General features: G+C 40.7%; 1 protein-coding gene across 3 annotated transcripts in view; it reads right to left on the reverse strand.

The window, feature by feature from the left end:
* DNAAF9 (dynein axonemal assembly factor 9) overlaps positions 1–20,922 on the reverse strand; it is a 177,668-nt gene that overhangs the window by 132,604 nt on the left and 24,142 nt on the right. For all 3 annotated transcript variants that reach the window (XM_070472353.1, XM_020882894.2, XM_020882893.2), the window contains exons 3-6: positions 11,052–11,171; positions 4,912–5,036; positions 3,710–3,806; positions 2,577–2,683 (exon numbers count right to left, since the gene is read on the reverse strand). In XM_070472353.1, the coding sequence (XP_070328454.1) occupies positions 2,577–2,683; positions 3,710–3,806; positions 4,912–5,036; positions 11,052–11,171 (449 nt within the window). The remainder of the gene's footprint in view (positions 1–2,576; positions 2,684–3,709; positions 3,807–4,911; positions 5,037–11,051; positions 11,172–20,922) is intronic.

Consider the following 20,922-nt stretch of genomic DNA (forward strand, 5'->3'; position numbering starts at 1 on the left):
TGCTGGCACCTACCACAATGGGGACAAAACATCCTCTGAGTTAAGGATTTTCCTCTGGGTATAAGCATGCAGTAAAAGAGAAGTTTAAAAAATTAAGTTATATATGTAGTTCTCCTCCTAGCTTTCAAAGGAGGCAGGAACTTTTCTGGCTCAGGCAGTTATCAGGCCTCTAATATGTGAATCAGAGAGAAGCAGACAGTATAATGGCAGAGTTGATCAGTAGGCCAAACTGCTGCATACCTTAAAAGGACCAGGAAGGACAGGGTGAGAAGAGAGGTCAGGGAATATGAGATAGGGTCAAAGAAAAGTATTTGAGAGAATGAAAATTAGTGGCTAAAGAGAAGGGCAGGATCTAAAGAAAGGGATTCTGAGAGAAGAGTTACAGTAATAACTTTTATTATATGATGCATGCTATTTCCACTTCACTGCCCCTAAAAACACTACCTTCCAGGAAAAATCTACATTATCTTGTAAAAGTTTTTTTGAAAGGGAATTTTGTTCCTTTGGGATCTGACTTCATGGCTTGATGCACCTCAAGGCAGGACCCAGAGGCCTGCCCCATTTGAGCTGCATGAATTGTGCAGCTTCCAAGTACACTGCTTTTCAAGTATCTAGTGGTAGCCCAGGGGTTAGAAGCATGGGGTAAGAAGCCTGACTTTCTGGACTGGGCTTTAGCCCTGTCACTCACTGGCTACTAGTTCTGTGACTTGGGAAATTCATTTAAACTTTCTGTAAAATAGGGATGGTAACAGGACCTACTTCAGAGGGTTATTGTAGGAATTAAAAGTTAATTTATGGGCTTCCCTGGCGGCTCAGCTGGTAAAGAATCCGCCTGTAATGCAGAAGACCTGGATTCGTTCCCTGGGCTGGGAAGATCTCCTGGAGAAGGGAATGACTACCCACTTCAGTACTCTAGCCTGGAGAAATCCTGGACTGTATAGCCCATGGGGTTGCAAAGAGTCGGACACGACTGACTTTTACTTTCTTTCCAAATTAATTTATACAAAATGCTGAGAACAGTGCCTGGCATGCACAAGACAGTATAAATGCATAGTTTATACAACTAACTAAAAATAAACATTACCATTATCACTAAAAATTTTAAGCTTCTTCTCTATGTCCTATGGCATGCTTCCTTTCAAGTCCCTATTCTCTTAAATTGTGTGTGCTCAGTTGCGTCCAACTCTGCAACTCCATGACTGTAGCCCACCAGGCCACTCTGTCCATGGAGTTTTCTAGGCAAGAATACTAGAGCAGGTTGCCATTTCCTGCTTCAGGGGACTTTCCGACCCAGGGATAGAATCCAGTATCTTGTGTCTCCTGCATTGGCAGGCAGATTCTTTACCACCTGTGCCACCTGGGAAGCCCCCTTCTTCCAAATTTTAGGGTGTTAACTGCTGTCAGGGGCAGCTCCCACAACCTTGTGGATGTTCTACTACTTTATTGTAATAAATGTGAGAAAACTGGTTTGGAGCAAGAAGAGTGGGGCTGATGTGGTGTGTGTCTTCTTCATCCCTACAGCCATGTTCCTCTACATTACAGAGTTTGCCAGATGAGCCTCCAATCATTTCTTAGGGACACTGCTACTTCTCAGAAGGAGGCAAAAGAATTAGTCCTGGACCTTGCTTCCAAAGGTCCCACTTATTCTATCCCTAAGACTATGGCCCCATTTCCAGCATGTCTGGTTTCCTGTACTGGGAGCAGATCATTTCAGTGGGGATCTGATGGAGGCATATGGATACCAGGTCATCTTTCCTAACACATACCCTAGATGATCCCTTCTTCCAGTTCTCATTCATTAATTCACTTAACAATACTTAACTGGTCATCTTCTAGATGCAGAGCACTGACATAAAAGACACTGTTCTTACCATCAAAGCTAATCTTTTTATTCCTCTAGTTGTTGTTTAGTTGCTAAGTAGTGTCTGAGTCTTTTCTGATCCCATGGACTATAGCCTGCCAGGCTCCTCTGTCCATGCAATTCTCCAGGTAAGAATACTGGAGTGGGTTACCATGCCCTTCTCCAGGGGAACTTCCCAACCCAGGGATTGAACCTGCATCTCCTGCATTGACAGGCGGGTTCTTTACCACTAGCACCACCTGGGAAGCCCCTAGTACACAGTACTTATATAAAATTCTGCACTCTCCCTTTCATTGCCCTTAAATAGTTAAATTATACAAACTTCTGAGATACAAGCAACAATAAGAATGCTTTTGTCTCCAGAAACTTCCAATCCAGAGGCCAGGGGTGGGTAAGTGGGTAAGACAAATATAAGTGACATAGGACAATAAAAGTTATAAGAGGAGTCAGCTTGGGGTGCTATAGTTAACTCAGAATGGGGAAAGGAGAGAAAGGAGGACAGAGAGAAGCTTTAAGAATAAAGGGCATAGGAGCTCAGTCTGGGGACTAGCCTTAAACAGCACTAATTTTCCATTTCAAATCCTTTAAACTGTTCCATACCCTTTGGGGTCACTCCCAGCTTTTTAGAGTGTTATAATGAACACCCACACTGTAGGTCTTCATAAAAACAGCTCAGTGGTAGACAAAAACCAAACATACTGCTTTTCATACATACCTCGTATTTCATGGTAAAAAATCCATCCCCTCCAATGCCCTCAAGAGCAAAGGCCTGTACAACAGGCCACTTCTCCACTACAAACATATCAAATATCTGCAAGTGACCTAGAGGAATCAAGTACAACATGTATCAAATACCATCCTGGATATAGCAGTCTAAACCTGATCTAATGTGGTCAGAAGGCATCATTTCTCACAAGCTCACCATAGCCTCATCTAGCCAAAAAACACCAAAAACTGAAACAGATAAAATGGTTAGATATTAACACTAGAAATAAAAAATGAAAGTCAAGGAAAAACAAAATACAAACAAGTTATAAAAATTCAAGTTTCTCCATATTTTCACATTCTGGTTTCCAGGGAAAGTAAGAAAACAAAATAGTGGCCTATTACATCTGATTTGTATCACTAAGTGGATATATTTATTAACAGACCAAAACTTGACTCCTTTCCCTTAAAAAACATAGCTAACCAACTTCCTCAAGGGAAAAGTATGAAATAAAAATATTTCCTTCCTTATTATTATAAGGAAGGAAATATTAAATGTACAAGTCTGTTTTTTTTTCTTTTAGTAGATAAGACAAAAGCACCACTAAACTTGCTGATCTTTTCCTTCTGTTTTTACACTTTTTTTTTTTTTTGCCATGCCCCATAGCATCTGGGACCTTAGTATCCCAACCAGGGATTGAACCCACACCCTCTGCAATGGAAGCACAAAGTCTTAGTAAGCACTGGATCACAAGGGAAATCCCCCATACATTATTTTCGAGCCTCACTGTCAGTATATTTTTAACAGCTACCCAAATTACTATTTCTTATTGGCAAGAGGCGCCACAACTATATTTCATCTTTAATAAGTGGTACAGACTAGATGGTAACTATGGTAAATCTTTATGAGTCCTTCAATCTGATTGCTGGTACCATGCTGTGATGCTGTCAAAACTTCAGTTATGAACACAAACTTGCATAGGAAAGTCCTCAAATTGCATTCTGCTTGATCCTCTCTGCCTTTAGTGAAAACAGATCAACGGGTTTTCCAGCTGAATATCTCCACTGAAAGGAGAAGTAAGGACTTTTGACTCATACACCATCCCAGCAAGGTTCTAAAATGGATGACTGTCAGATACACACCTTGGGAGCTATAAGGAATGCCAATTCTACTACAGTCTCGAACCATGTCCACAAAGCTGGCAATTTTAAATTCTTCCGCAGCTTCCTCATCTTCATACTAAAGAAGGAAATTAAAGGAATCAGGCTCTGATGAGACATCATACAAAATTCCATATTTTCTCTGCATTTTTATTAGTTGTCCCAAATGTCCCATGAAGGATTTTTTTTTTTTTTTTTTGTAGCCATGCTGTTCAGTTTGAAGGATCTTAGTCCTCTGACCAGGGAATGAACCCGTCTCCTTGGCAGTGAAAGAACAGAGCTCTAACCACTGGACTGCCAAGGAATTCCCTTCAAGAGGGTATTTTTAAAGCCAGCTTTTTATCTGTTGCTTAAAAACACATGATTCCCTTAATTACACCACACACAAAAATCAACTCAAAATGGATCAGAGACCTAAATTCAAGAGATAAAACATCCTCAAAAGTCTCCCAAATGGGGGACTTCCCTGGTGATCCAATGGTTAAGACTCAGAGCTCCCAATGCAGGGGGCATGTGTTCGATCCCTGGTTAAGGAGCTAAGGTACCACATGTCACATGGCATGGCCAAAAACAAATTCCCCAAATGGTCATATGGAAAAAGGGTTCTAAACTTACACCGGGTCCCAACTTCCATGAAATTTTAAATCTTAAGCCCCAATTTGACTTCGAGCCAAACTCTTAGAAAGGGTCCAAAGGGAAACAGAAACAAATACCAAGAAATCTAACATGGAAATGTCACAGAACAGCTCCTGGGGCCGTTCCTAGACCTGAGCAAATGGACCCAGGCTGGGGATGAAGAAGCAGGGCAGGAAGGTAGGTTCATAAGCCTATTAGGTCACAATATTAATAGTTCTTTCTGTCTTTTCAGGCATGTAGTTTATTGTGAAGGTAGCTTCATAATGAAATATGAAAAGTTCCACTAAAACAAATAACTTTTTTGTGAAACCACATTTCACAATTTGATTTGGGCTGGGGAGGGAGTCATGCCACATGGCATGCAGAATCTTACTTCCCTAACCAGGGACTGAACCGTGCCCCCTGCAGTGGAAGTTCGGAGTCCTAATCACTCGACTGCCAGGGAAGGCCCCAATTTAATTTTTTTAAGGACCTTCTGTTCCATTTCTATTTTTTCCTGAAGTATCCTTAGAGTGTCTCTAAGTTTCTATTTTATCTTTTCTCCTCACCTCATTTTCAGTCATGCAATGGAAATGCAGATTTCTCCAATGGGCCACATACGGTAACAGATAGCGATAATTTACAGGATTACAGTACAGATGGACACTATCTGATTTAATCAATATAATCACGTCTGTAAGAAAAACAAAATTAAAACACAAGATTATCAGAGGCATTTCCTTTAGACACCTTCTGCCCACATAATCTGTGGAATCATTAAAACTACTTCAGAAACAACGTAACAAAACTCTAAACTGAAAATTTTTAAATTAGGCAACATGCTTCAAAGCGACTGTTGAACACTCAAGTGTGGACAACAAAGATTTCCTCATCCCCACGCAACACTTCAACCATTGTAGTATTCTGGTTATGGTAGAATAAGTCAAAAAAACAGCCTTCAGTGCGTTTCATAAAGTTCAACAAAGCAAAATCTGCTGTACCAAACGCAAACTTTTGGTAGTCTGCTGTACCAAACACCAAACTGTGGAAATAAATAGTAAATGGAAACTCTATAGCTAAAAGTCACTGAGGCAGGAAAACAGCACGGAATATGGCCAGTGACCAGTTCTCCTGAATACATCAGTTTCTAAAGCTTTTGGCTACTGACTCATCTGGGTCAAGGCAAATTGTGGGCCTGAGGATATCACTTTCCTTGTGACCTGGGAAAGGTTATTATATACAGGGGTGAATTCTGTACACAGGAAAGGCTGAGAGGAAGGAAATAGAGGAAAGTGGACAAGGCTTCTATAAATAGATCAGCAGCTCACAGATACAAGGAATAACAATCAATGTTGCTGGGTCAAATAAACAAAGCAATCCCAAAGGTGCAAATAAAACCAAATAAATTAACAATCGGGGGCTTCCCTGATGGCTCAGATGGTAAAGAACCTGCCTGCAATGTGGGAGACCCAGGTTTGATTCCTGGGTTAGGAAGATCCCCTGGACAAGGGAATGGCAACCTACTCCAGCACTGTTGCCTGGAGAATGCCATGGACAGAGGAGCCTGGCGGGCTAGAGTCCATGGGGTCACAAAGAGTCGGACATAACTGAGCAACTAACACACACTAACAAATGAGCCATGGAATGGGGCAGGAATATTAAAACAGTTTAAACACTAAGAAAGTGTCACACTTTCAGAAGAAAAGCAGAGACTTCATTCTATGGCTCCTCAGATACTAGAGCCATTAGGCCTCGTTCTAACAACACAACATTTGGGAAAGGGCTGGAGGAGATGGCCGGAAGTGAGAAAGGAACATGGGAGCAGAGAGCAACTGAGGCACCAGGCTTAGGGCAATGCCAACATGTAACACAGTGTGACGGACAATAATCTACAAAAACATAAAGCTCAGTGAATACTGATCTCAGCTGACTATACAGCTGGGTGGCCTCATGAAATAAAGCTCTATGATTACGACCTATAAAATCACTCTAAGCTCCACACTCAGTCAGACCCAAGGTGTTCAAGGGATCACAGAATGGAGCAGCCTCTTCCCTGCTGACTCTCAGCTAAGTGCTAGACTTAAAAGGCAGCATGGGATGGGAAAGAGTCCGCCCTCTCATCCTTCCGGGAGACTTACTCTGAATCACTTGTAGCTGACCCGCTTAACAGTGAAAGTGTGACATCACTGAGAGCTTCCTGTGTCTACCGTACTCTATACGGTAAAACATACTGCAAAGAATTAGGATCCAGTAAAAGAAATAATGCAACAGCCACTAAACCTAATGAAGCATGCTCAGGATCTCACAGGACTACAGTTATCACTACAAGTAAATTTTAACAGAGTACACGGGCAGGTAAAAGAAGAAAGCATAAGAGAACTGGATGAACATATAAACTATTTTAAAAGTTTTTTTTTTTAATAAATTCTTCGTATTTGCTTCTTTTTCTTTCAGATAATTAGAGATTGTAACGCAGAAGATAAATCTGGTAAACTCATCTTTCTAGCTATTTGGATTTAAAAAATGAATTAATTTGGAAGAAAACGCTCATTATAAGCATTCATTGTGCTAGGCGACAGGATAAAGACAAAGATAAGCAGAATAAGCAGAAAAGTGGACCTTTAGGACTTAAACTATTTCTTTTATTTCAATATTGTAGTGTCTTTAACAACCTTGACTGCAGTGAAATGTGTGGCTGCACAAGCATCTGCCTTTTTATAACTCTAAATAAGCTGCCAAAATGAATTATTTCCAAACCAGTAGGTGTGATATAGTGTAAGAAAGCAATTTTTAAAAACAGAATCTGAAACTAAATTTGAGTTAAAAAAAATTACTGGAAGGAATAATTTCAGCCTGCTCTTTCCACACCAATAAAAAGAAAAACTTTAACAAATCTCTAATGATAGATACTACTAAGGACTTTACTAAGAAATTAGAAGAATTTTCATATACACTAGGCCAGGGTTCTTCAGGTTCAGCACTACTGACAATTTTTTTTTTTCATTTATTTTTATTAGTTGGAGGCTAATTACTTTACATCATTACAGTAGTTTTTATCATACATTGAAATGAATTAGCCATGGATTTACATGTATTCCCCATCCCAGTCCCCCCTCCCACCTCCCTCTCCACCCCATCCCTCTGGGTCTTCCCAGTGCACCAGGCCCGAGCACTTGTCTCATGTACCCAACCTGGGCTGGTGATCTGTTTCACCCTAGATAATATACATGTTTCAATGCTGTTCTCTTGGAACATCCCACCCTCGCCTTCTCCCAGAGTCCACAAGTCTGTTCTATACATCTGAGTCTCTTTTTCTGTTTTGCATATAGGGTTATCGTTACCATCTTTCTAAAGTGCATATATATGTGTTAGTATACTGTAATGGTCTTTATCTTTCTGGCTTACTTTGCTCTGTATAATGGGCTCCAGTTTCATCCATCTCATTAGAACTGATTCAAATGAATTCTTTTTAATGGCTGAGTAATATTCCATGGTGTATATGTACCACAGCTTCCTCATCCATTCGTCTGCTGATGGGCATCTGGGTTGCTTCCATGTCCTGGCTATTATAAACAGTGCTGCGATGAACATTGGGGTGCACGTGTCTCTTTCAGATCTGGTTTCCTTGGTGTGTATGCCCAGAAGTGGGATTGCTGGGTCATATGGCAGTTCTATTTCCAGCTTTTTAAGAAATCTCCACACTGTTTTCCATAGTGGCTGTACTAATTTGCATTCCCACCAACAGTGTAAGAGGGTTCCCTTTTCTCCACACCCTCTCCAGCATTTATTGCTTGTAGACTTTTGGATAGCAGCCATCCTGACTGGCGTATAATGGTACCTCATTGTGGTTTTGATTTGCATTTCTCTGATAATGAGTGATGTTGAGCATCTTTTCATGTGTTTGTTAGCCATCTGTATGTCTTCCTTGGAGAAATGTCTGTTGAGTTCTTTGGCCCATTTTTTGATTGGGTCATTTATTTTTCTGGAGTTGAGCTGGAGGAGTTGCTTGTATATTTTTGAGATTAATCCTTTGTCTGTTGCTTCGTTTGCTATTATTTTCTCCCAATCTGAGGGCTGTCTTTTCACCTTGCTTATAGTTTCCTTTGTTGTGCAAAAGCTTTTAAGTTTCATTAGGTCCCATTTGTTTATTTTTGCTTTTATTTCTGAAATTCTGGGATGTGGGTCATAGAGGATCCTGCTGTGATTTATGTCGGAGAGTGTTTTGCCTATGTTCTCCTCTAGGAGTTTGATAGTTTCTGGTCTTACATTTAGATCTTTAATCCATTTTGAGTTTATTTTTGTGTATGGTGTTAGAAAGTGTTCTAGTTTCATTCTTTTACAGGTGGTTGACCAGTTTTCCCAGCATCACTTGTTAAAGAGGTTATCTTTTTTCCATTGTATATCCTTGCCTCCTTTGTCGAAGATAAGGTGACCATAGGTTCGTGGATTTATCTCTGGGCTTTCTATTCTGTTCCATTGATCTATATTTCTGTCTTTGTGCCAGTACCATACTGTCTTGATGACTGTGGCTTTGTAACTACTGACAATTTAGACCAGAAGATTTTTTGTTGTGAGGAGCTGGCCTGCATATGCATCATAGGATGTTTAGCAGCATCTCTGGCTCTACCCACTCTGCCCAGCTGTTACACTCAATGTCTTCAGCCAAACATCCCTTGGGGGATAAAACCCTCTAGTTGAGAACCACTGCACTAGATCCACAGCAAGATTATTTCAACATCAGATTTTGTGTCCCCCAGCTGCTTCACAAGAGCTGTCTCTTGTCCATTTTGATTTGTCTATTCCCGTGTCTTCTGATCCATCTGGCAAACAAGTCATGATGCTAAGTATGTAATATCAGAGATAGCTCTTGGGCATAACCCCCACAGCAGCGTGACCACAGGATGAGTGTCTCAAAGTGAGAAAAGGGGAATGTTTAGCAGAAAGCCTGCATTGTAATCACAGGCACCATCATAAATTACAGTCACATAGAAAACAATGCCCAAAGACAGGGCAGGACAAAGAGCCTTTGTTCCGAAACTGAAGATCTACATGAAATCTTCCTTGTGGGAGAACCCTGTAGGCTCGTCCTTGACTCACAGTTGAAAGTGCTATCATAGGACAATAGCATATAACATGAGCCTCCCAGCATGTAGAGGCAGTGGGAATTTTACAGGAAAACTAGTACCTTGTCAAGAAGATATAATGTCAAACACTGGTGTTCACCATTTCCTCTAAAACTGATTTATCCAATAAACATACTCGGAAAACTACTTGTCACTCAGTTCAGTCGTTCAGTCCTGTCCGACTCTTTGTGACCACAAGGACTGCAGCACGCCAGGCTTCCTTGTCTATCACCAACTCCCAGAGCCTACTCAAACTCACGTCCATTGCGTCAGTGATGCCATCCAACCATCTCATCCACTGTCATCCCCTTCTCCTCCCGCCTTCAATCTTTCCCAGCACCAGGGTCTTTTCCAATGAGTCGAAGTTCTTCACATCAGGTGGCCAAAGTACTGGAGTTTCAGCTTAGCGTCAGTCCTTCCAATGAACACCCAGGATTAATCTCCTTTAGGATGGACTGGTTGGATCTCCCTGCAGTCCAAGGGACTCTCAAGAGTCTCTCCAACACCACAGTTCAAAAGCATCAATTCTTCAGTGCTCACCTTTCTGTACAGTCCAACTCTCACATCCATACATGACCACTGGAAAAACCATAGCTTTGACTAGACAGACCTTTGTTGGCAAAGTAATGTCTCTGCCTTTTAATATGCTGCCTAGGTGGTTCATAGCTTTTCTTCCAAGGAGCAAGAATCTTTTAATTTCATGCCTGCAGTCACCATCTGCAGTGATTTGGGAGCCCAAAAAAATAAACTCTCTCACTGTTTCCATTGTTTCCCTATCTATTTGCCATGACATGATGGGACCAGATGCCATGATCTTAGTTTTCTGAATGCTGAGTGTTACGCCAACTTTTTCACTTTCCTCTTTCACTTTCATCAAGAGGCTCTTTAGTTCTTCTTTGCTTTCTGCCATAAGGGTGGTGTCATCAGCATATCTGAGGTTACTGATATTTTTTCTGGCAATCTTGATTCCAGCTTGTGGCTTCATTCAGCCTGGCATTTTGCATGATTTACTCTGCATATAAGTTAAAAAGGCAGGGTGACAATATACAGGCTTGACTTGACGTACTCCTTTCCCGATTTGGAACCAGTCTGTTGTTTCAGGTCTAGTTCTAACTGTTGCTTCTTGACCTGCATACAGATTTCTCAGGAGGCATGTCAGCTGGTCTGGTATTCCCATCTTTTTCAGAATTATCCAGTTTGTTGCGATCCACACAGTCAAAGGCTTCACCAGTCAATAAAGCAGAAGTAGATGTTTTTCTGGAACTCTTTTGCTTTTTCAATGATCCAACGGATGTTGACAATTTGATTTCTGGCTCCTCTGCCTTTTCTAAACCCAACTTGAACATCTGGAAGTTTATGGTTCATGTACTTGTCACTAGTCTATTATCTAGTAGCTGACCAAAAGCATATTACTTAACGTATCAGAAAAGAAGAAATGTTTTTCATTAATAAAAGAGCAAAAATTTACTGGAGCTTCAGGCTATTTTAAATTTGATATTTTTCCATAAAAGGGCATTGAAATAAGCATTCAAAGGAATAAATCATGTAATTCCTCTCTCGCACAGAGTCTACCAATATATACTTACCATCTAAAACTTCTTCAGAAAACCCTGTTTTCTCAAAATCACTGGCATTTTGATTGTACAAACCAAGCAGAAGATAATTTGCCAGCTCTCTGCAGCCTTCATTGTACCTGCTATCGATTCCTGCAAGACAAAGAAGGCTCTGATCAGCTGTACTGTACTATGTGAGAAAATCAGTCCCAATAGTTTGTCACTGCTCAGCAAAACTGTGATGGTTAAGTTAAAGGTAGCACCTCAGACCAGTTTTGTGCCAGAAACCAAACTAAACAACTCTCTGTGAAACAAGTGGCCTCAGCATCAAGTATTCTTACATGGATTCAAGATCTGTATAGCTGAGATGGTGAAACAGCATAGAATACAGAAGTTATTAATTTAATCAAAAGAAATTTTTGAGGATAGAAGTTACCAGAAAATACAGTCCACATCCTGCCAGAGGTGGTTAAAGATTTTGTAATACTTCCAGTTGGAACAGGACTAGGCATCAGAAAAGAATCTTCTTCTCCAAAAGACCTTTATCAAAATACATGTAATCAAATAGAGGAAAATTAAGGTGGTTTGAGAAGAACTCGAAGAAGTGAAACGAGGACAAGTGAATGAAACCACAGACATCCATCTTCTCACAAATATTTGTCAGGCCCAAGGCCGTGCACTGTGCTAGATGCTGAAACATGCCAACAAATGGTCCTCATGAAGCTTACAGTCTAATGGGGCTGGGTTAGAGACTAATGAAAAGGAAATTAAAATACCGCCTTCATAACTGCCTTTCAATGCCACAGGCACATATACTATTTGGTTCCTGTATATGCATAAAAGCCCAGAGCTATGGCTCTGGGCAAGAGGGACATGTCAAGGGCAGGGAGCAGTCTATGTAAGATTAAAGGGAAGGGACTCGGGCAGAAGGAGCTCAAAGAAGGAGCTTGGGAAACAGGACTGCCAATGGTTTTTCTGAGCAGTGAAAAAGTGAAAAATAATGGGCATTCAGGCCAGTAGGGCTGAGAGGACTTCTATGGGAAGACTACCTTCTCAGCTAGATCAAAGAAGCATAGTGCTCTTCTATCCCAATCAACACTTCAGTGAAGAAAGGGATTTAAAAAAAAATCAAAAGAAGGAATGACTTGGCCTACATAATGCCTGAAGTTCAAAGTGCTAGAGTTAAAAATAACCAGTGGGGAACTTCCCTGGTGGTCCAGTGGTTAAGAATCTACCTTCTAATGCAGGGGATGTGGGTTCAATTTCTTGTTGGGGAACTAATATCCCACATGCGAAGGGGCAACTAAACCTGCACGTGGCAACTACTGAACCTGAGTACTTCAACTAGAGCTTTGTCAGCTGGGAGGGTCTAAAAGCAATGACATCCCTGTAGCAAAGAGTATACACAGTGCCTAGATCTTGGTTTCTAACACAATTCTGCAATAAAAGAAGTCAGGGCTCCTTAAGAGCAATGGCTGTTTTGAGGACTGAAGCAGGTAATTAGACAAAATAAGACTGGGGAATCTTATACTGTCAGAAAATACAGAAGTGCTAAACAGACTAAAACTTTGATGAGGATATATCAAAAGGAGGGAAATAGGAGTCAACCAATAGAACTCCAAATGGTCAAGCTGATACAATTTGAAGAAGCAGTGGAATATAACCCAAAGTATAAATGAAATAGTGCTAGATTTTAACTCAAAGTATAAAATAAATATTCATGAATCGATATTGATACAAACAAATGACTGAAATAAATGAGGGAGAAAAGACAAATATCCCATGCAGAAGAAATTTCAAATAATTCATGTAGATACTCTCCTCCCCAAGGCAATGGGGCATAAACCCTACTCCTTAGTGTGTAAGCAGCAGAGTGACTTCCTCTCAGAGGACAGTATGGACGGAGGGGTGGGGAAAAAACTTATAGTACAGAATCTCACAAATACTATCTTAGACAAGTGATCAAAGTCAATATTCACTGAAAAGTCTTGCTGTTAATATGTATTCTTGCTATCATATGAAGAAAATGGCATGTTACTTCACTGGTCTTCCACTCCAAAGTCCACAACTCCAGTCTAATTATGAGAAAAACAAAAGAAAAATCCTAATAAAGGGATTTTTCTAGTACTAGTACTTCATTAGTACTCCTCAAAACTGTCATTAAGGTCATCAAAAACAAGGAAAGTCTGAGAAACTGTTACAGTCCAAAGAAGCCTAAGAAGACAACTCAATTTCACATGGGATCCTGGAACAGAAAAAGGGCATTAGATAAAAACTAAGGAAATGTGAAGCAAGTGTGGACTTCAGATAATGGTAATATATTAATACTCACTAACTGGGCTTCTCTGGGCTCAGTTGGTAAAGAATCCACCTGCAATGCAGGAGACCTAGGTTTGATCCCTGGGTTGGGAAGATCTCCTGGAGGAGGGCATGACAACCCGCTCCAGTATTCTTACCTGGAGAATTCCATGGACAGAGGAGCCTGATGGGCTGCAGTGCATAGGGGCACAGAGTCAGACACAACTGAAGCGACACAGCATTGACACACAACAGGGGAAACTGGATGAAGGGTACATGGGAACGTTGTACTGTCTTTGCAATTTTTCTGTAAATCTAAAAATTGTAAAAAAAAAATCTAAAATTGGGATAAAAAATTATTTTTTTTTTAAATGGAACACTCAAAACTGCTGGTAAAAATATAATATGGTAGAACCACTCTGTACCCAGTAGTTTTATTTGTACAGTAGTTTTATTTGTAGGTCCTAACTGGTATGTACATACAATAAAATAGTAATTACCAATAAAAAGAGACGTATTCTTGATAGATGCTACTGTATGAGTGAATGTCAAAATAATTATCCTAAGTAAAAGAAGTCAGACAAAAAAATATATACTATATGATTTGATTTATATAAAACTCTGGGAAATGCTAACTAATGTATAATGACAGGAAGTATATTAGTAATTGCCTTAGAGTGGAAAAGAGACAGAATGGAGACCCTACAAAAGGACACAAGGAAACCTAGAGATAATGGCTACGTACATTATCTTGACTGTGGTGGTACTCTCACATGTATACACATATGTCACCCCTTAACAGAAGTAAAGTTCAATGATGTAAAGAAATATACTGCATAGGAACCTGGAATGTTAGGTCTATGAATCAAGATAAATTGAACGCAGTCAAGCAAGATGGCAAGAATGAACATGAATCACTAAACTAAAATGGACGGGAATAGATGACCACTGTATCTATTACTGTAGGAAAGAATCTCTTAGAAGAAATGGAGTAGCTATTATCGCCAATAAACGAGTTTAAAATGGAGAAATTAGGTGCCATCTCAAGAAAAAAATGATCTAAGTTCGTCTTCAAGGCAGACCATTAAACATCAGAGTAATACAAGCCGATGTCCCAACTACTAAAGCCAAAGAAGCTGAAGAACGGTTCTCTGAGATCCATAAGACCTTATACAAACTAACATCAAAAATAAGATATACTTTCCATCACAGGATTGGAATGCAAAATGAGGAAATCAAGAGATACCTGGAGTAACAGGCAAGCTTGGCCTTAGGATACAAAATGAAGCAGGGCAAAGGCTAACTAACAGTTTTGTCAAGAGAACACGTCACAGCAGACACCCTCTGCCAATGACACAGGAGAAAACTCTACACATGGAGAAGACCAGATGGTAAACACTGAAATCAGATTGATTATATTCTTTGCAGCTGAAGATGGCAAAGCCCTATACAGTCAGCAAAAATAAGACCTGGACCTGACTGTGGCTCAGATCAAGAACTCTTTATTGCAAAGTTCAGCTTAAACTGAAGGAAAGTAGGGAAAATCACTTTATCATTCAAGTAGGACCTAAATCAAATCCCTTATGATCATGCAGTGGAGGTGATGAAATAAGACTCAAGGGAATCTATTCCTTATATATTATATTATATATTATATTATATATATTTTATTATATATTATGTAATCTATTCCTTATATATTATTATAGAATCTGATAGACACAGTACCTTAAGAACTATAAATGAGGTTTGTTAACACTGTACAAGAGTCAGTGACCAAAACCATCCCAAAGGAAAGGAAATGCAAGAAGGCAAACTGGTCATCTGAGGAGGCTTTACAAACAGCAGAGAAAAAGAAGAGAAGCAAAAGGCAAGGGAGAAAGGAAAAGATAAGCCAACTGAATACAGAGTTGCAAGGTTAGCAAGGAGAGATAAGAAAGCCTTCTTAAGTGAACAATGCAAAGAAATTGAGGAAATCTAGAAAGGGAAAGATTAGAGATCTCTTCAAGAAAACTGAGATGTCAAATAACATTTCATGTGAGGATGGGCATGGTAAAGAGACAGAAACACTAAAAACCTAACAGAAGCAGAAGAAATTAAGAAGAGCTGGCAAGAATACAAAGAACTACACAAAAAAGATCTTAATGACCTGGGTAACCGTGATGGTGTGGTCAGTCACACAGGGACAGACATTCTGAAATGTGAAGTCAAGTGGGCCTTCAGTTCCATACAGTCACTCAGTCATGTCCATCTCTGAGACCCCATGGACTGTAGCACGGCAGGTTTCCCTGTCCATCACCATCTCCCAGAGCTTACTCAAACTCATGTCATTGAGTCAGTGATGCCATTCAACCATCCACTGTCATCCCCTTCTCCTTCTGTCTTCAATCTTCCCCAGTATCAGGGTCTTTTCCAGTGAGTCAGTTCTTTGTATCAGGTGGCCAAAGTATTGGGAGTTTCAACTTCAGCATCAGTTCTTCCAATGAATATTCAGGACTGATTTCCTTTAGGATGGACTGCTTATATCTCCTTGCAGTCCAAGGGACTCTCAAGAGTCTTCTCCAACACCACAGTTTAAAAGCATCAACTCTTCAGTGCTCAACTTTCTGTACAGTCCAACTCTCACATCCATACATTACTACTGGAAAAACCGTAGCTTTGACTAGATGGACCCTTTTTGGAGAAGTAACGTCTAGATTTTCTTCCAAGGAGCAAGCATCTGTGTGTGTGCATGTGTAATAAACTTTTATTAAAGTATAAAAGAGAGAAAGCTTCTGACATAGACACCAGAAGGAGGCAGAAAGAGTGCCCCCCTGCTAGTCTTTAGCTGGATGTTACAGAGCTACCAGCAGGCTGCTAATTAGAGAGAGGGAATGTCTCAAAACAAAGAGCCTGGCACCAGGCCCCCTCACCCACAACATGCATTTTGAGATAACACTGGCACAAGGTGAGTCATCCCAGGCCATAAAATCTTGAAGAAAGGCAGGTTTCCAAGTAAACATATACTTTTATTAACACAGATTAGGAGAACAATGTACGAATAAAACATAATGGTTTGTTCTGAGTCTTAAGCGGAACCAACCTGAAGAAAGACAGTCTAGGGTAAATACATAGTTCATTAACATAGCTTAAGAAAAACATCTCCATAAGAAAAACACAGCAGTTAGCTCAAGGTTTGAGAAAAGTTAAGTTCAGGTGGAACAAGGTGTCATCTTGGCAACACGGAATTTTAAGAGAAACCTCCTTTTAAATTTGTATAGAAAAGGGGAAAAAATGCTTAAGAGAGAGAGAAAAAACATCTGACACTGGCAGCTGATTTCCTCCATTTGGAGGCCCCTAGCCGTCCTGCCTGTTACCCTCTCATTCCCCGCTTTTCTTTAGGAGAATTATGTTTCCTAGGGAAACGGGGCGTCATTCTCATTCAGTAACTGCTTCTGAGCTGATAAGGGGTGTTGTGCCTAAATTGGCAAGGCAACATATGCTCCAAACCCTTATACTGAGGGTCTCTGATTCAGGGGCCCCAAGTTAAGAGTTGGAGGGAGCCACCATAGTTCCCGGAATTTGAACAAACATTTGTAACTTAAAAGCCTTCATGTGACTAGAAACAAATCCAGTTACACAGTTACAGATGCACTGCACAAACAAACAGCAAAAACAACAATCAGCTAAGTTAAAAGTCACATTACGCCAAGGAGCAAGCATCTTTTAATTTCATGGCTGTAGTGACTATCTGCAGTGATTCTGGAGCCCAAAAAAGTTGTCTCTCACTGTTTCCATTGTTTCCCCATCTATCTGCCATGAAGTGATGGTGTTAGGGGAAGCACAACGACTGAAAACCACCCATCCTGGCCAGGCTCTCTAGTAACCATTTGCATAAGAGATCCTGGTAAGGAATACAGAACTAATAAGCCACCACCAACCGTAAGAGTTCGGGAAAGGTCAAAACGAGACACCATGTGTCCCTCCACTTCCCAGAATCCCTCTCGCTAGCATACACCTTGCTGAGTGATGTGTGTGCCACCAGGAAGGACTCTGAGTCAGAATAATTGGCCAAAGACAACCCAGAAACTAATGCCATCACCCTAAAATGCGAGACTGCGAGCCACGAGGCAGAGCAGTTCTCCTGGGTTCCCTTACCCTACTGCTCTTGGCCTGGGTGTCTTCTTCCAATAAAGTCTCTGGCTTGTCAGCACGTGTCTCCTCGGACAATTCTTTTCCCAGTGTTAGACAAGAGCCCACTCTTGGGGACCTAGAGGGGGGCTCCCCTCTTCCTACAACAACGGGACCAGATACCATGATCTTAAGTTTTCTGAATGTTGAGTATTAAGCCAACTTTCTCGCTATCTTCTTTCACTTTCATCAAGAGGCTCTTTAGTTCCTCTTCACTTTCTGCCATAAGGGTGGTGTCATCTGCATATCTGAGGATATTGATATTTCTCCCGGCAATCTTGATTCCAGCTTGTGCTTCATCCAGCCTGGCATTTTGCATGATGTACTCTGCATATACGTTAAATAAGCAGGATGACAAAATACAACCTTGACATACTCCTTTTCCTATTTGGAACAAGTCTGTTGTTCCATGTCCAGTTCTAACTGTTCCCTCCTGACCTGCATACAGGTTTCTCAAGAAGCAGGTCAGGTGGTCTGGTGTGCCCATCTCTTTCAGAATTTTTCACAGTTTGTTGTGATCCACACAGTCAAAGGCTTTGGCATAGTCAATAAAGCAGAAATAGATGTTTTTCTGGAGCTCTCTTGCTTTTTTGATGATCCAATGGATGTTGGCTATTTGATCTTGGTTCCTCTGTCTTTTCTTAATCCAGCTTGAATATCTGGAAGTTCACGATTCACATACTGTTGAAGTCTGGCTTGGAAAATTTTGAGCATTACTTTGCTAGCATGTGAGATGAGTGCAACTGTGCAGAAGTTTGAACATTCTTTGGCATGGCCTTTCTTTGGGACTGGAATGAAAACTGACCTTTTCCAGTCCTGTGGCCACTGCTGAGTTTTCCAAATTTGCTGGCATAGAGTGCAGCACTTTCACAGCATCACCCTTTAGGATTTGAAATAGCTCAACTGAAATCCTATCACCTCCACTAGCTTTGTTCATAGTGATGCTTCCTAAGGCCCACTTGACTTCACATTCCAGGACGTCTGGCTCCAGGTGAGTAATCATTCCATCGTGGTTATCTGGGTCATGAAGATCTTTTCTGTGTACTTCTGTATATTCTTGCCACCTCTTCTTAATATCTTCTGCTTCTGTTAGATTCATAGCATTTCTGTCCTTTATTGAGCCCATCTTGGCATGAAATGTTCCCTTTCCCTTTCTTGTTTTCCTATGTCTTTGCATTGATCACTGAGGAAGACTTTCTTATCTCTTTTTGCTATTCTTTGGAACTCTGCATTCAAATGCGTATATGTTTACTTTTCTCCTTTGCTGTTAACTTCTCTCCTTTTCTCAGCTATTTGTAAGGCCTCCTCAGGCAACCATTTTGCCTTTTTGCAGTTCTTTTTCTTGGGGATGGTCAATATAAAAATCAGATTGATTGTATTATTTGCAACCAAAGATGAAGCTGTACACAGTCAGCAAAAAAAAGACCAGGAACTGACTGTAGCTCAGATCATGAACTCCTTATTGCCATATTCAGACTTAAATTGAAGAACTAGGGAAAACCACTAAACCATTCAGGTGTGACCTAAATCAAATCCCTTATGATTGTACAGCGGAAGTGACAAATAGATTCAAGGGATTAGATCTGTCAGACAGAGTACCTGAAGAACTATGGACGGAGATTCGTGATACTGTACAGGAGGCAGGGATCAAGACCATACCCAAGTGGGCCTTGGGAGACATTACTACAAACAAAGCTAGTAGAGGTGATGGAATTCCAGCTGAGCTATAGCAAATCCTAAAAGATGATGCTGTTAAAGTGCTGCACTCAATATGTCAACAAATTTGGAAAACTCAGCCATGGCCACATGACTGGAAAAGGCCAGTTTTCATTCCAATGCCAAAGAAGAGTAATACCAAAGAATGTTCAAACTACCATACAATTGCACTCATTTCACATGCTATCAAGGTAATGCTCAAAATCCCTCAAGCTAGGTGTCAGCAGTATGTAAACAGAGAACTTTCAGATGTACACACTGAATTCAGAAAAAGCAAAAGAACCAGAGGTCAAATTGCCAACATTTGTTGGATCATAGAGAAAGCAAGGGAATTCCAGAAAAACATCTACTTCTGCTTCATTGAGTATGCTAAAGCCTTTGACTGTGTAGATCACAACAAACTGTGGAAAATTCTTCAGGAGATAGGAATACCAGACCACCTTACCTGTCTCCTGAGAAATCTGTATACAGCTCAAGAAGCAACAGTTAGAACTGGACACGAAACAATGGACTGGTTCAAATTTGGGAAAGGAGTACGCAAAGGCTGTATATTGTCACTTGGCTTATTTAATGTATATGTGGAGTATATCATGTGAAATGCCAGACTGGATGGATCACAAGCTAGAATCAAGATTGATTCATACAGGGCAGCAAAGGAGACACAGATGTAAAGAACAGACTTCTAGATTGAGTGGGAAAAGGAGAGGATGGGATGATTTGAGAGGATAGCACTGAAACATGTACATTACCATATGCAGAATGGATGACCAGTGCAAGCTCCATGCATGAAGCAGGGCAACCAAGGCTGGTGCTCTATGACAACCTGAAGGGAGGGGGTGGGGAGGAAGGTGATGAGAAGGGGGGGTGGGGAGGAAGATGGTGGCAGGGGGTTCAGGATGGGGGGACACATGTATGTCTGTGGCCAATTCATGTTGATGTATGGCAAAAGTCACCACAATATTGTAAAGTAATTATCATCCAATTAAAATAAATAAGTAAATAAAAAAGATTGCTGGAAGAAATAACAACCTCAGATATGCAGATGATACTACTCTAATGGCAGAAAGCAAAGAGGAGCCTCTTGATGAGGGTGAAAGGGGAAAGTGAAAAAGCTGACTTGAAACTCAGCTTTTCAAAAAACTAAGATCATGGTATCCAGTTCTATCACTTCATGGTATACAGAAGGTGAAAAAGTGGAAACAGTGACAAATTTTATTTTCCTGGGGTCCAAAATCACTGTGGACAGCGATTCTAGCTATGAAATTAAAAGATGCTTGCTCCGGGAAGAAAAGCTATGGCAAATCTAGACAGTGTATTAAAAAGCAGAGACATCATTTTGTCAACAAAGGTCTGTATAGTCAAAGCTACAGTTTTCCCAACAGTCATGTAGGGATGTGAGAGTTGGACCATAAAGAAGGCTGAGCACCAAAGAACTGATGCTTTTGAATTGTGGTGCTGGAGAAGACTCTTGAGAGTCCCCTGGACTGCAAGAAGATCAAGCCAGTCAATTCTAAAGGAAATCAACCATGAATATTCATTAGAAGGACTAATGCTGAAGCTGAAGTTCCAATACTTGGGCCACCTGATGCAAAGAGCTGACTCACTGGAAAAAACCCTAATGCTGGGAAAGATTGAGAGCAGGAGACGTGGGTGACAGAGGATGAGATGGCTGGATAGCAAGCATCACACTGACTCAATGGACATGAATTTGAGCAAACTC

This window comes from Odocoileus virginianus, chromosome 9 (assembly GCF_023699985.2).
Source record: "Odocoileus virginianus isolate 20LAN1187 ecotype Illinois chromosome 9, Ovbor_1.2, whole genome shotgun sequence".
Lineage (NCBI taxonomy): Eukaryota > Metazoa > Chordata > Mammalia > Artiodactyla > Cervidae > Odocoileus > Odocoileus virginianus.